Genomic DNA, 15,988 nt, shown 5'->3' with positions numbered 1-15,988 from the left:
CACCAGCACGGAGGGGACAGGGTGCAGGCAGCGGTGGGTGTTAGAGGCCGACCCCAGAGGGAAGACAGGCAGCAGATGGTCACGGGGAGGACAGAGGACAGGGGGCCGAGGCCAGGCTCCCAGCCAGGGCTGTGCTCTCACCACCACACTCACCCTGCACCACTCCCCAAGGGTACTGCCGCGCTCGCACCAGTTTGTTCCCCACCTTCACCTCCTCGGTGCTGCCCACCACGGCAAAGGGCAGGTGTGCCTGGAAAGGGGCCCAAGCGTATGTGAGCACTGAGCAGACGTGGGCCCATGGGCAGACCCACCCTCGCTGCCCCTGGGCCCCGGGGAGGGGTTGCCCAGACCTGAACAAGGCAGGGCCAGATGCTCACTTTCGGGCTGTCCTTTAGAAAATTATCCTGGGACCTCCAAACAAGGGAGTGGGCTGAACCCACAACCCTGTTCCTCTTGTTATAGGGTATTCTTTCAGCCCCTGAGCTCCTCGGGAGCCAGTAGAAAGAAGCTCCCTCAAAAGACCTGTGGGCCTCTCTTCTAGGTTCCCAAGTCCGAGCATCCTGCCTGCTCAATCCTGCAGGTTTCAGGTCCCTGCCTTGGGTTCATACCTTGGGGTACTTAAACCTGGGGAAGCGCCAGGACCAGCCCAATACCCAATTCTTCCCATCCCCTGTCCAGAGGATTCAGGACTGGCCAGCTCCAGGTGCCCAGCCATCTTTCCTGGAGAGTTAAGGCTAGAACCCAGGGAAAAGACAGTGGCCAGGGGGCTAGCTCCAAGCCCTCCAACCCCAGAGCCCTCAGACCCTTGCCCAATGCTCACGTTCATGACTGCGTTAATCTCGGCAACAGCTTCGTCATCCGTGGGAAACTGGTAGATCTGGACCCCATTGCTGACCAGCTCACCCATGATCTTGATCTTGAACTTGTGGAGCTCACTCTTGGAGATGGTGTCAGCTTTGGCAATGATGGGAATAATGTTCACCTGCCAGGATTGTGGAGAGGGTCAGGGGTGAGTTGCTCCCCGACTGTGGATAGCCCATCTCAGGTCACGCCCCTGGGCAGAGGGGCAGGAAGCCAAAGAGATGGAGCTGCTCCCAAAGCTCCCCAGTGGAGTCCCAGCCTGAATCCAGTCAGGTGGGACCATTCTGACAGGTCGTGACAATTGGTTGCGGGCTTCTTACAGCCCCTCCCTGCTCTGCTCAACCTCCATCCAGCCCCAAATGTGTCCTGTGGGCACACTCAGCTTTGACCCAGAGTGTTCTGAAGGTCTTAGCCAATATGGGGCCTGATAGGAGTGGCAGTAGGGGGCTGTACCCCTACACAAGTTAGATGACCCATTAGCAGTAGCCACAGGAAGACCTCAATATCTCCCAGGCCAAAGTTATCTCATTATTCACAGTGAAAATTAACTCCTGAGATGGGGAGCACAGTCACATGAGAGCTGACAGGTGACCCTGGGGCTGTACACCCTCCACAACCCCCCATCATTCCTGTCATTCCCATGCAGTTGCCTTTTTAATACACACTCCTCATTCCTACTCCAATTCTGGGGCTTAACTCTCCTCTCTCTGCTGTGCTCATGAGGACCCCAAGGGAAAGTCACAGCAGGAAGGCCAGGGGAAGTGAAGGGAGCAGAGGAACTAGGAATTGAGAGAAAAAGAGCAGAGAATTGGCACGCTCTGGGGAGTGGAGGTTAGAGGGGCAGAGGGACAGGGCGAGGTGGGGAGGTAACTCTAGGGGCACGGGGAGGATGCCAGGAGCCACCAGGCTGAGAATAAGAATCATCTCAGCTGGAGGGAAGGTGCCCAGGGCCAGAGGCAAAGATAGAGCTCTGAAGAGGTCGGATCAACGGGGACCGGCTGGAGCCATAGGGACAGACACAAGAGAAGATACCGAGAGAACCAAGCCAAGGGAGCTGTCTACAAGCCCCCAACCAGCAGAGCCCCTGGGGACTGCAGTGGACAGTCTCATGCAGTCACTGCGCCCCGTCTCCATGGAGGACAGGGCACCCACAGAATCAGCTGGAAGGGGGCCACACCTTGCTGTCCAGTTTCTTCATGGTCACCAGATCCAGGGACTTGAGGGAGTGCCCCGTGGGTGTGATGAAGTAGAGGCAGACATGGATCCTCGTGTCATGGTAGTCGAAGAGCGAACGGCGGATCTTCAGCTCCTCCTGCAGGTAGTTTTCAAACTGCGCATCGATATAGTCGACTATGGGCCTGTAACTACAGACAGCTCCATCACAGGGAGGCAGACAGCCGGGCCACGGCCCAGGGCCCGGAGCCCAGCCAAGCTGCCCACCAGCCTTCTCTCTGTGAGAACAAACAGCTTCTACCTGGGGATTCCTGCCTGGGTACAGGTGGCTGACCCCTTCTCCTGGTCCCCCACAGGGTCCTCAGGACCTTAGATATTCTCCAGGCAGCCCTCCCATGGACCTCATGGAGTGAGGGCTGGTTACTTGTCTGGGGGCAGCAAGGAGTGCGGAGCGCTAGGGCAGAGTGTTAGAACCACGGCCAACACGGAGGGACGGGGAAGACACCGCCCTTCCTGCCTCTTGCCTCTCATCCTTATTGATCTGATCTCCAAAGCCCACGGCATCCACGATGGTCAGCTTGAGCTGCACGTTGCTTTCTTGGAGGTCGTAAGTCTGGGGCCGCAGGCGCACACACTCCTCATGGTGACTGGCCTCCTCGGTCTCAAAGGTCGTGTTGAAGAGCGTGTTCATCAGTGTGGACTTGCCGATGCCAGTCTCCCCTGGGGGAGCGGGGAGTGGGCAGAGGGACTGTCACAGACTGGAACTGGAGCTGTCCTGGCTCCTAGCTAGGCCAGGAGGGGCTCAGGCACCCTTGGTCTCCATACAAGAGAGAGGCAGGCCTCCCACTCCATCCCTCACTGTCCCTAACCCCAAGAACCATCCCTTCTTAGTGGCCTCAGAAATAACATGTGGAAGGAAGAGCCAAAAGGCTGGCTTGGACATAAGATGTGGCTATGTGGGTTGTGTAAGATGTTTTTGCTGGGAGTGCAGAAGAAGCAGAGCCAGGCAGCTGGGAGACACCAGTGGACACTGGCCTCTTCTGGCCTCAATGGGACCTGGTCACCTGCTCTGCAGGCCATTCCTCCTGGGCCACGGGGCCAGCAGGACCGAGGTCTAAAGGCACGAGTGGCTCAGCGCACCTGTCATGGGTGGCCTCAACTCCATGAAGCTTTAAATGGGAGGGAGGAGGTTCAGGAGAGGTTGCTTTCCAAGGGGTTCCCAGAGCACCTGTGGAGGCTCTGGCAGAACTCTTTGTGCCCTGGGGCACATGGAACCTTCCAGAGCCTCCCTGTTGGGGGTGTACTTGTTTAGATGAGTACTGGAGCTTTTACTACATGACAATGTAATGGAGAGAGAGTCTGGTTTACCAGTGTCCTTGACACATGGTAAGAACAACAATACATGTTTTTAAAACAAACAAATGGATCCCAACCACTGTGATAAATACCCTTAGTTTACAAAGCACTTTCAGGTACCTAATCCTGTTTATTCTTCACGGCAACTGAGTCAGGCCCTGGCTCCAACGCTATCCTTGACCCTGGCAGAGACACACACCAAAGCCTCATCCTGACCCCCCAAAGTGTCACTCTGCCTGGGAGGTCCCCTTGCAGCTCAACGGGTAGTCAGGACAGCGGCATCTCATCTCCCAGGAAGCCTTCATTCGTCCTCAGTGAAGGCTGTTCCCTGGCCAGGCATGACACTCACCCACACAGAGGATGTTGAAGCTGAAGCCCTGAGTGACCGACTTGCTGACCAGCTGGTCGGGGAGGCTATCGAAACCCACATGACCACCCAGGGAGAGGCTCCTGGGCTCCGGCTCTGCATTCTGCAAAGAGAAAAGAGAGATGCAGTGAGCCCGCTGGGGAAGAGGGGTTGAGAAGAGGGGAGGTGAAACCAGAGTCAATACACCCCTCAAACTTGTCTCAGTTCTCAGCAAATCTCAGGACATATCGTGAGTACACTGGAGCTCCAACTCCAGGACAAGTTTCCACACAGGGAGCCCCATGGGCCTCAGGACCCATGACTCTACGTGGGGCTCTGCGTCTACTGGGCTGGCAAGGGATGCCTGAGCCGGAGGTGTCTCCTGGCAGAAGGCCCCAGGTCCAAGGCTGCTGCCCCAAGGGTTCATCTGCCTTCCTGCCTGGGAGGAGGCCCCAGATGGTCCCTAGATCTTAAAGATTTCAAAAGGCCAAGATTTGAGGATGTGCATGTTCCTGTGGCCCTCTCCTGCTGAAGCAGGACGCAGACAGGGGCAGGTCTGGCTTGACCCGCTCACACTCACACCGTTGGGGGGCTCTCCCATCAGGTGGGCTCACAGTCCTCCATGGGCACCCCTTGCCTCTCATGCACCCAAGCATGGAATGCACACATGAGCCCTGCTAAAGGAGCCAGCACTCACTCAGACCCACCACTGGGTCTCAGGAGCAGTCTCTGGGGCATCCTGAGTCCAAGGCCTCAGCGGTACTCTCTAGGGACTCCCAGGCTCTGGCTCGTGTCCCCCTCCCAGCCCCGCCCCAGTCCTGGTTGCTTAGACAGAGGATTCTGGGTGAGAATGTGGAGGCCAGCCCAGAGAGGCAGGCAGCAGGTCCTGGGTGAGCAGGGGTCACTGAGCCGGCCCACAGCACTATAAAAAGACCCAGCATGAAAAAAAAAAAAAAAAGACCCAGCATGACCTTAAGCACAGGGTCAAGGTCAGGCTCCAAGTTGTGCGGATTCTCTGCTTCCCTGGGAATGAGGGGTGGAATGTTGTCCTGAGGGAAGGTTCCCAGGCTCAGCATTCCCGGGTCTGGCCCCTAGAGGGCAGACCCCAGGCAGCTCCGTGTAGGGCAGAAACACACCTCCTCTGTCCCCTAGCCCTTCTGCCCTGACTGCCAGCCAGACAGAGCAAGGACAGGACAGGATGATGGATCTGAGTCTCATCCTGCCATCCAGCCCACACCTTCAGAGGGGAGGAAAGGCCCGGCTGAAAACAGTCCCAGGGGCACAGATCAGGACAGTGGCAGCCCTTATGTGGGTGCAGGCCCAGGGGGCAGAGGAGGCTGAGGACCAGCCAGAAGGGCCCTGGCTGCCTGCCCTCCAGCACAGGGGTCTCTGGAGCACCTGCGGTCCCTCAGCCTCTCTGCAGTTACAGCCTGTTATCTCAGCCTGAACCCTCCAACCATTCTTTCCTCTCAACCAGAGCCCCTCAACACTCAAACCCACCCCCCTCCTCTTCATTAACTAAGTCCCCCTGCCCTTTCCCCAAGCCCTTTCCCCAGCTCAGTCATGATGTATCCCTGTATCAAAGACTCCCAAGTGTGCACATGGGCAGCCTAGACCTCACATGGCCCCTTGGGGAAGCCGTGCTACCCGGTCAAACAAGTCAGAGTTACCCCTAATCTCTTCTGTCCAATGACCCTCTTCCACAGAGTCTCTGCTCTCAAAGCTGGAGTCCTCTATCCCCAGGGAACTGAGTCACAACCTTCCCAATCAAGTCCAGGCCCCCCAGGGCTGCAAACATAACAACAAAGAGGCCCCAAAGGCAGCTTCCTCTCACTGGTGGCTACAGCAAAACCAGTAAATGGAGCATAGCATGTGCTGGGTCAGGTCCAAACTCCCTAGCATGGCATGCCAGGTCTTTACCATCTGAGGCCTTTTTCCCAGGCTCGGTTCCTGCACAGCTGGTTATCTCTGGATATACTTTTCAAACTCGGCCCCCTCCCTGGGCCCTGGAGCTCACTACCTTTTCCCTGGCACCTGCCCTGACCTGGCCCCTAAGTACTCCTACTGCAGACCCCTCACTTGGCTGTGACCCCATTTCCTCGCACTATTAGCTGTCCTGATATGCATCGTGACTTTCAACTCTTCCATGAGCTCCTCAAAGTGGGCCGCAGGCTGGGGGAGGTCAGTGTTCCCATTCTTCCCACCCTCCCACCACCATGGCCGACGTGCTAGACAACCCTACCATTTATAAATCACTGAGCACGGCTTCACTGCCACAGCATCGGGCGCATCTGCCCACCTTACACAGAGCTTCATTATTCCATCTCTGTCCCACCTGCTCATGGCAGCTTGAGGATCAAATAGAGGACAGAGCTGTTAGTCTAGAGCTTTTTTCTTTTCGGGCAAGACTGAAAATCTCCAAAATTTAAGGCGTGCTGTGCTTGCAGAGAAGGCTATGTGTTTATTCATCCTCTTCTTCCAAGGGTGACACAATCAGGATGCAGTCCAACATCCTGTAGTCTGCCGCCAAAACCCACCAAGTCGGCTGTGTCTGGAAGCCACACGCACGCGCACTCACCAGTTACAGAGTCCTTGCAAAGATCCAGAAGCTATCCTATTCCTCAGTTTCCCCGAGTCTAACAGCAGAACTCGGGGGTCTCACACAAGTCTGCCTGCCTGTGTTCAGTGAGCCCTACCTGCCTTCCTCACGCAGCTGGGCTCTCTGCAGAAGTGTGTGGAGTACAAGGCAGTCTCCATCCCCAAGCTGTCACCGAGGCTGCTCTCTGTCAATCCAAGGGCCACAGACCTGGGGCAACTGATCCTGCTCAGGAGCCTCAGGGACCCCTGGAGCATCAATCCCCAGAGCATGCGCACACACGCACAGAGAGAATGGCCGCTAGTCCTCATGGGGACAGAGTTGTTTTTCTCTGGTCTCAAAAGACTGCTCTAACCTCCCAGCTCTACTGAGGTGTGACTCTGACTAATGCCAGCTTCCGTGATCCTACATGTGGCATCAACAACATGTGACCCAAGGTGCACCACTCTCTCCAAGGTGCCTGCCCAGGTGTGTCTGCTGACTTGTGTGGGGTCTCAGCCCAGGAGGAGCCAGGAGCCTATAAAGCACCTCTGACCCAGCTACCACAGCTCAGGAAGGAACGTCAGATCTCCCACTGGTTACCTGCAATTTGTCAGGGAAGCCCTTAGCTCCAGGGCTGGGTCCTACTAGTCCTGAGCCAATCAGCATGATCCCACGATGGGCACAGGCAGGGGCAAGCGACCCTGACTGAACCTTCATGACGATCCTGTAACCATCAGGGGAGTCAGTCTAAGACGGAAGCCCACTCACCCAGGACTACAGAGCCAAGCACCTCACAGAGGAGAGACAGCCGGCATCTGCCCCACGCCAGCTTTTCCCTCTATCCCAGCCACATCTCCCCTCCACTGCTTAAGCTAGCTGAATGGGGCTATCTATTACATGCAACTGAAAATATCCTGACTGCTACAGTCCCCAAAGTGAAACTGTGAACACAGAGGAACAGAGAGAAAGCAAGAAGAGTAAAGACAGGGAAGAAAAAAGTGGAGTTACATACACAGGGAAGAATGAACATCAAATGATGACACCAACACCCCACCGAGGACACCTGTATGGGCTAAGCCAAGTGACTTACACCACCTCCTACACAGCCCTTAGCCACCCTTAACCACCAATAGTGGCAGACACTATTATCATGCCCGTTGTACAGGTAAGGACATTGAGGTACACCTACGCTAAAGAACTAATCAGGGTAGAGTCGGGATTTGAGAGCAGCCAAGCCAGAACACGGAGCTACACTGCCCCCTACTCTTACTATGCTCCCAACTCACTCATTCAGCCAGAAAACACAGGTTCGCTGGTCACATCCACTGGGTGTCCGGTACTGGAATGGCAGCCAATGCAAAGACGAAGACACCAGATCCTTGACCTCAGGGGCCCAGTCTAATTCAGTCTAGACTCAAATGGCTGTGGCGGCCTGGCAGGTCATGTACATGGGTGAAGGATAGTAACAAAAATGACAACAACCACACAGAACAGTTATCAACTGCTGACCAGTTATGACTCTGATCTCACCCAGTCCACACATCAGCCCTGCGAGGCAGGCTGTATATTATGCCCACTGTACCGAAATAGACAACTGCAGCACCAAGAGATGAAGGAATTTTCCCGAGATCACACTGCTCAGGAGGGTGAAGGCAGAATCTCAGTGGTGATGGTGTTACAGCACAAGCCACACCTCCAGCCACATCACTCCGCTCTCTGCTGGATGGAAGACCCGGTGACTTGGCTGAGCACGGGGGCCCTCGGGGAAAGGCAGGAGCAGTGGGCAACTGCAGAGGCTGGGCTCAGTCCACGATGGCTATGGTTCCGTGACTCCAGCCAACTGTGGGAATGCAGACCTACTGTTGCCAAACCTTCCAATTTTTAAAGAAAATCCAGAAATCCAGATTTTTATGGGAAACCCACTAGTTTTCAAAGGTTGGCAACAACTGCCAATGGAGAAAACCATCAGGGCCCAGCTCAACGTGTCTGACGGCTGAACCGGATCCATGGCCTGACAGTCTGCAACCCCAGGACTGGCAAGATGGTGACCTGGAAGAACAAAACCCAGGGTGCACCCTTGGGGCAAGGAGACCACAGGCTCTGTGGGAGGAGCCTTTGGGCTGGATAACTTAACCCGGACTCTGATGAGAGGCAGACCTAGCTGCTTCTGACTCTTTCCACATACCCAGCTCCCAGGGGGCCAGTTCAGGGGGCTCAAACTGTACTCAAAGCTCCAGGATAGAGTTGGCAGCTCTGAGCTCTACACACACAATGGGAAACTCCACAGGGCCTTTATCCCCATTCTAATCACTAACAAGCTTCTGGCTCCTGAGCCAGGCTTCTATGTCATCATTTCTTTGGCACATCAAAGACAACAACCAAAATAATAACTGCTCAGGCTGACTGCGTTCCTCCATGCCCGGTCATCCAGAACAAAGCAGAGAATGGCATTTTGTTATGCAGCCCAGTGGATAAATAGGACGTCCTTTTCCTGACCAGGAAATGCTGTCTGAGCCTTCTGGAGCAGCCCCAATCACCAGCCAAAAGGAGCCGCCCCTTTAACCAAGAAGAGAGGTGGGATTTGGGGGAAAACCATGTCTTGCACTTGCCCACACAGAAACAGGCTTTCATCCAGAAGGAAGTGGAAATCTGCTGAATGTCTGAACCAACATAGCCAGAGAATCTATGGGTGAAAAGAGCCCCTTGAGAACAAACCTCCCAAATGAGGTTAGTTGTTGGGGTGGGAGTAGAGGTGACACTCTAACATTCAAGTATTTGGCTCCTAAATCCTAGGCAAAGAGCAGCCCCCACTCCAGGCCTTCCACAGAGTTCTCTCCAAGTGCATTAGACTTCGGACACTTCTCTCCCCTCAGGTTCCCACCACCCTGAGCACCCCACAGGCAGGCAGGAAGAAGGCTTGGGCACGTGGGCCCCAGGAGGCCACCAGTCAGCTCTGGGAGGCCCTACAGAGTCCTTGTGCAGTGGACCCAAGGGTCACTTGCCATCGGGAACCTCCTCCACCCATGTTCTGGCACAAACCACTCTCCCCTCGGCTCTCACCGCTCTCAGCAGCCTGGGCCTTAAATAGCCAGAGCAGAGGCCTCTGGCCAGAACCCGTGGTCACGGCGCAACTGTCCTTGAGTCTGAGAGGAATCCTAGGAATTTTCCCAGGAAAGGCTTAGGCTCTAGTCCCAGGATTCCATAGCAAGCCTCTAAACCCAGGTCAAAGGTGACGGGAAATAACCACAGAGATGTGTGTTGGGTGGGGGCGGTGGGAAGGGGGAGAATAGTGCCACCCTGGACCAGGAGGGAAGAACAGAGGCAAGATATACCTGTCCCCAATCAAGAAGACACTAGAGAACCAAAGTTCTGGTGTCTCTCTCCTATGGCGGCAACAAACCCGGGGAGACGACACAAGCCAGGATCAGCCTTCTTGGTGCCTGCACAGTAGCAGAAGAGGTAAGAATGGCAAGGTGGCAGTTGGGCCCCAGGAGAAGGCTGCCAGTCACTCTCTCAAGGCCAGTCATCCTCTCCCCCAGCCTGAGAAGTGAAGGGACTTTGGAAGCAAAACTATCCCTAGGAGTCCAAAGCCACCCAGTGCCCTGACCCCAAAACTTCAGTCTCCCTGCTTCCCTGTTTCACTGAGGGCACGTTCCTCCCCTCTTGCTGCACACAGCCAGCCAGGACTGCCACTCTGTCATTTGGGATGGTTTGTTTCACACTTCTCATGTCAGAATCAGGTTTCCAAGAAGCCAGGAGCCCAGTTATCGGCCTCTGGGCCCACCCAGCCCTCCCCAGAGCCAGGACACAAAAATGCCCCTAGACTTTGTGGTGTTGTGCCTCCCGTGGGAGGGAATGGTCCATCCCACCACAGAGCAGATGGGGAAGGCACTGCAAGCCCAGGCGTTCATACTTTCCCACTTGGGACTTGGGGACTTCCCCACAGCAGGGTCGACCACAGGGGTCGAGACATCGTTGGACGGAGGTGGCCTTTGTTCCACAGTGAACTTTGGAAAGAAGAATACGGGCAGCAAAGGTAACCATGCCCCCCTCCTGCCCCAGGACGGATGCCGGTGCCAGGAAGAAGCAGAGAACTACATGAGCACTGACGTGAGCCAGCAGGGGCTCAGGGCAGCAGGGCTATGCTTCTCTGTTGCTTGCACCATTCACCCCAGCACCAGGCAGAGCGTCACATTCGCACCCAGGCCCCACAGCCAGATCTGGTGAGTGGACTTGGATCCACGGCCCACAGGCCCTCTCGAACCACAGCCCTCAGGTGGCCCAAGCCCAGGAGAGCCTTCAGAAAGAAGCCAGCACCTGTGATCTGAAATAGGCTCTTACTACTTCCTCCCCTGGTTCTGTCCCTCTAATGCAGCTTCCAAGAGAAGGACCAAGAACCATCTGCAAGCCCTGTGTTCTGAGGAAGAGAATATCTAATTTGCCCCAATGCCAACAGGGGCGATGAATCTTACAGCCCACACGCCCCGTGCTTTGTCGTCCACCACCTCTTCCCAGCCACAGTTCCTCACGTGAGCCCTAAGGATGCAGACAGCTCCAGTAAAGAACACCCCAGCTCTATCAGGAGGGCATGTCGACCTTGGAAGGCATCCTTTCCCCAGGCACACGTGTCTCCCTCCTGCCTGCAGAGCTCCATACCTAGTCTGGCAAAGCCTGTGCCTTGGGGGCCGGGACTGGGGATCCTGAGAGAGAGCCAACCTGGCAGCAGAGAGGCAGGAAGATCGGAGAGGCTGCAAGGGACACACAGAGGCCAGCCAGTCCTCAGGCCCTTTGCTCCGTCATCCTGCAGCAGCTTCCTTCTGGTAGCTGGACCAGAGCCACAGAAACCTTCATGGTGGTTATTGCCCCCAATACATACCTCCACCTAGCTCATCTTTGGGTTCCACACTCAGAGGGCTCCACCCTCTCTGTCATCACAAGGGGTCCTTGGGGGCTGAGCGTAGGTCTCAGGCCCCAGAGTCTGCATCTCACCCAACTGCGAGCTGCTGGCATCAAGATGACGGACACAAAGCACCCAGCACCCTCCTGCCATCCAAAGCTTTTGATAAATATCGGGCCCTGGGTTCCCAGCCTCCATTTGTTCTCCCGCATTGTTAGCACTGTGGCCGGTCTCCCTCTTACCACCCTCTCTGCTCCTGCTCTGGCCAATCCCTTGTCATGTGCTCCCTTGGATTACCAGCGCCTTCTCATCAGTGTGCCTGCTCTGGTCCATTCCAATGCAGATCCTGGGCAGACCTTTCTAAAGTGAGCACCCATAGCATGGGACAATGTCCATGGACGCAGGGGGCAGAGCAGGGTGGACCAACCTCCCAGGGGAAGGGGGTGGGGCTTCAGCTCTGCAGGTGGTGCTCATGTATGACCGCTCCCCACCGCCAGGCACTGAGAGCTGCACAGATGTCCCTTGCTCAGTTCTCACTTCTCCTTCAGAACAGCTCAGCAGAGAGGTCTCTGGCCATTTTTATAGGACAGGGAGACACCCTCTGTGACACCCCCACTTGAGTAAGGGGTTGCTTTCTACATTCCTTCCCACCAGCTCTTGTCTTGGGGACAGAATAGGCATTCCCTGGATAGCCTGCTTCTTGGGAAAGTGTCAAGATTACAGGGGTGACAACGGAAGTGACAGATGGTGCTGGGAATAAAGTGGAGATGGGGTTGGGAGGGGAGTGACTGGCTGGGAGGAGTGCCAGGCTCCAGGCTGCCATGCCACACGTTTCTTCCCTCTCTCCCTCAGATCTTCATTTTCTCCAGCCCCTCCTCGGTCCTCCCCAACCATGGAGTTTGAACCCTGCCCCATGAGATTCTGACAGGAGAGGCACAGGAGATGGCCCCTGGGACAGAAAAAGAGTCTGGGATCCAGTAAGGAGGAAGGGCAGAGGAAGAGTGGATAGGAATCTGGCTGCCCAAGGAGGGCAAGAGGCAACAGACTCCCCAGAGGGCTGTCCCAGACATGAACATCCTAGGAGATTTTGATCATAACCTCAGGGCTGATCTAGGATTGAGCAAGGCCCAGTCAAAATGTAAAGGTCACTCAGCCTGTGGACAATAGGAACCCAGCACACACTGACCTCAAAGAACCATCTCAGGCACCTCCTTAGCAGTCCAGTGGTTAGGATTTTATGCTTCCACTGCAGAAGGTGTGGGTTCGATCTCTGGTCAGGGAGCTAAAATCACACATTTCATGCAATGTGACTCCCCCGCCCCCAAGAAAAAGTATCATTCCATATGCTCATCTAAGCTCCAGGTTGGGACAATTCCCATGTCCTCCTGAGCTGGTCTGACCACCAAGCGAGCCTGAGGAACAGTGTCAACCTACCACAGCTCAATCAAATTATAACCTCATGGCCACTGACTAACACCCAGTTCAACCTGCAGCTGGTAAGACAGCTAAACATATCTCCAAACATGTCACAGACTGCAATTATCTTCATAAACGCTTTGAAGAGTATCAGTAGGGTTGTTCCGACTTTACAGCAGGAGAAAGGAAGAAATCATTTTCCCAGGATGACAAGATAGGAGAGGAGAATGGAGTCCAGACTCCGAGACTCAGGCCAAACCCAACCCAAGGTCTCCACCCAAATTCAACCATGTCCAAGTCCTCCCAGGAGGCTGATGGCTCAGAGTGTGAAGGGCGTGGAAGGTATCCATCCTGAACTCAGGCTATACATCCCTACTTGAGTCGGTCCCCTCTCTGTGCCTCAGTCATTATTACCAAGTTGATAACACCTGAAATCCTTGCAAAGACAGGAATCTAAGGGGAAGAGCCTTTCCAGCCCATCGTCTGGCACGGCAGCTAGACCCCTCAGCTCAGCCTCTGAGGATAATCTCTGGGTGGGTAGTGGTGGGAGCCCCTAGGGAGGGTGCCCCGGAACAGAGCAAATTCATTCTCTGCTACCTTCTTACACAGAGGGCCAGTCTTCACATCCACATGGGTACTAAGTATCATGTATCATTTACTGTGTCTTCATCATGTGCCAGACACTGTTCTAAGTACCTCATCTGGACCCTCTCATTAAATCCTTCCTATAACCTGATGAGGGAGGTAGTATTTTTATCCCATTATACAGATGAGAATACTGAGGGATTAAACAACTTGCCCAAGGTCACACAGCCAACAAGTAGTAATCTAGGATTCATGTCAGGCAGTCTGATTCCAGTTACTCTGCATACCGCTCCCACCTGTAAGACCAACTGTTAGAGCAACCTCTGGCCACAGAAAGACAAGCCCCAGACATAACTTTCTGGTCAGCTGGGCACAGAAAATGCACACAGGCATGCAGGCAGAGATGTGCAAACACACATAGGTCTGCTGGTCTCCAGCTAACCAGCAGGTCTGCTGGGATTCAGGCACAGCCCTCCTAGGGTACATAAATTCTTGTTCAGAGTGCAGGGCTGGGGTGAATCTCTGATTTGCCCAACCTCTGAATCTGCTCCTCTTGTATTTATACTGACTCGCAACCCCCTCATAAAACATTCAAGTCTAAAATTATGACACCAAGAGTTCCTGCTTTAGTTACGCATGTTTCCAAAATAGACCAACCAATGTATTTTCAGATTAAAGAGAAAATTTACATATATAAATTCAGATGACAATATTTATAGCATTAATTACATAAGTCCTGAATCCCTTATTTAGCCCCAGAACCAATTCCGTATCAGTCACATATTTAGCATTTACCCCCTACCCACAACATCCCCGGGCCCTCCTCCCTTCCCCTTAGCACCGACCAGGGCCTCACATGCTGGCAAGAGGACACAGTTTCCTTCCCTGTCACAGCTCAACCTCCCAGACACACCCAAATCCAGCCTTAGACATCGGGGGACATGCAGATACAATCCCCAAAAGGCCTCTCTCCCCAGGGGGAGTGGGCTGGGGGGACAGATTATAAAAACCTTTGGGAAGTTGGTTACTGGCTGGCTCAAGCCCAAAGAGACCTCTGCAGGGACCACCAGAGATGATACCCCTGCAGAAGGCATACCCGGTCTGGGGCCCAAACAAACATCCACTGGGTTGAATGTGGAATCGCTCCAGTTCCTGGGGAACGGCTGCCTCAGATCCGACCACTGAGGCACCCACTGGAATCGCACCCTGGATCCTGGCGCTTGGGTGGCGGGCGGGGGTTGGAGCGGGAAGGAGCAGCAGGCCAAGGTCTTCAGGACCCAAGTCTGCAACTGCCCTGAGCTCATCCGAGGGACTTCCTAGGATCCCTAGGGCTCCATCGTCACCGACTGTGTCCATCCAGCAGCACCTGCGCGGCCAGGAATCTCCCCAGCCGTGCAAAAGAACACTCAGGGAAAGGGGGGCTCAGGAGTATCCTGGATCTTCCCTCTGATTCCCGGGGCCCCAGTCTGTCGTCACACCGGGCCACAACCAGGCGGGTATTTATCTGCTCCTTTTCGCGAAAGGGGTCTGTTTTTCTTCGCCCAAGGAAGGCGACCCCGCCAGCCTCCCGGCAAGGCGCCCGCGCCCGACGCCCCGGGACCCGGGACCCGCGCCGCGAAGAGCCCGCTCCAGGGTCCCCCGGCCCGCCCGGCGTCAAGGCCCGGCCGCGCGGCGCTGACAGCCCGGCTCGCGCCCCCGGCCAGCAGCAGGGCGGCCCCCTCCCCGCGCCCCGCGCCTCCCGCGCGCGCCGCGGCCCAGCAGGGCCCTCACCGAGAAGCGCTCCAGGTCAGTGGCCGCCATGGCGAGCTCCGCACCGGGCGGGCGAGCCGGGGCGACACCTGGGCCGCGACGGGGACAAGCCGGTTGCGGGACGCGCTCCGCCCGGGCGGCTGCGGCTGAATGGATCCAATATGGCCACTTCCTGGAAACTCCCCTTGGCGGCGGCGGCGGGAGAAGCCGCGGAGCCGCCCCCGCCCCCGCCCGCGGGACGGGCCTCCCCGCTTGGCCCGGTCCGACCACGAGCGCAGCCCAAGCCCCTCAGCGGGGATGGCCGGGGGTCTCCGCTGCGAGGCGGGAGGTGCCAGCTACGGGGATTGCTGGGACTTGTAGTCTCCAAGTTGGGGGGCCGGGAGGGCAGTCCCCGGTGGCCGGGGCCGGTGTCTGCTGGCCTGCCGCGTGTCCCCGAGAGGCTGGGGCCGAGCCCCGGAGGGAGTGCCCGGCTTCCGCGCGCTAAGAAGTCCGTTCCGTGCGGAGGAGATTGGGGTGCCGCGTGCGCCCTAGGGGTCTCCCCCACCAAGCCGCCTCCAGCCGGTCGGCCGGAGCCTGCAGTGCATCGGGACCACCGGCCAGAGTGTCGACGGACTGCCTGCGACCCGTGGGGTGCAGGAGAGGAGCCTCAGCCTCGAATGACCGTACCCTGGGCCCCACCTGATGCTCCGGTCCTAGCCAGGGCGGACCCGCGCGTCCGGCCGGGCGGCCTTCCCGGGCCAGGGACCAGCCTTCAGCTTCTTGCGCAACGAATGCTCAGGATGCGCAGTTCAGTCTCAGGACTCAAGCAATAGAAAAAACGAGCTGGACAGTCAGGACATCAGATAGCAAGTGACTGTCACCCTTCCTGCCCCCAAGGGTTTGGGGAAATGTCTTAATGGAATCTGGGCACTGTGCAGAAAGGACTGCGGCTCCCTACGCATGCACATTCTTTCTGCTAATCTCACTGCTCAAAACCTGTACAAAACTTGGAAAAACGAATACCTTTGCCCAAGCCAGAGGCCTCAGG

The 15,988-nt window shown here is 56.1% G+C and overlaps 1 protein-coding gene across 10 annotated transcripts in view; it reads right to left on the bottom strand.

Annotated features, from left to right (window-relative positions):
- The window catches only part of SEPTIN8 (septin 8), a 27,021-nt gene extending 11,033 nt beyond the window's left edge, over positions 1-15,988 (bottom strand). For 3 of the 10 annotated variants that reach the window (XM_043912121.1, XM_043912124.1, XM_043912123.1), the window contains exons 1-5: positions 3,740-3,860; positions 2,559-2,754; positions 2,039-2,225; positions 821-982; positions 154-250 (exon numbers count right to left, since the gene is read on the bottom strand). In XM_043912121.1, coding sequence (XP_043768056.1) covers positions 154-250; positions 821-982; positions 2,039-2,225; positions 2,559-2,725 — 613 coding nt within the window. In that variant the 5' untranslated portion in view covers positions 2,726-2,754; positions 3,740-3,860. Of the gene's footprint in view, positions 1-153; positions 251-820; positions 983-2,038; positions 2,226-2,558; positions 2,755-3,739; positions 3,861-14,982; positions 15,615-15,639; positions 15,774-15,963 lie in introns of those variants that run through there. The other 7 variants (XM_043912125.1, XM_043912126.1, XM_043912128.1 and 4 more) reach the window with 5 other exon arrangements.

This window comes from Cervus elaphus, chromosome 9, assembly GCF_910594005.1.
Source record: "Cervus elaphus chromosome 9, mCerEla1.1, whole genome shotgun sequence".
NCBI lineage: Eukaryota > Metazoa > Chordata > Mammalia > Artiodactyla > Cervidae > Cervus > Cervus elaphus.
Note: the sequence above shows the minus strand (reverse complement) of the source record. Positions and strands in the feature narration are given on the sequence as shown.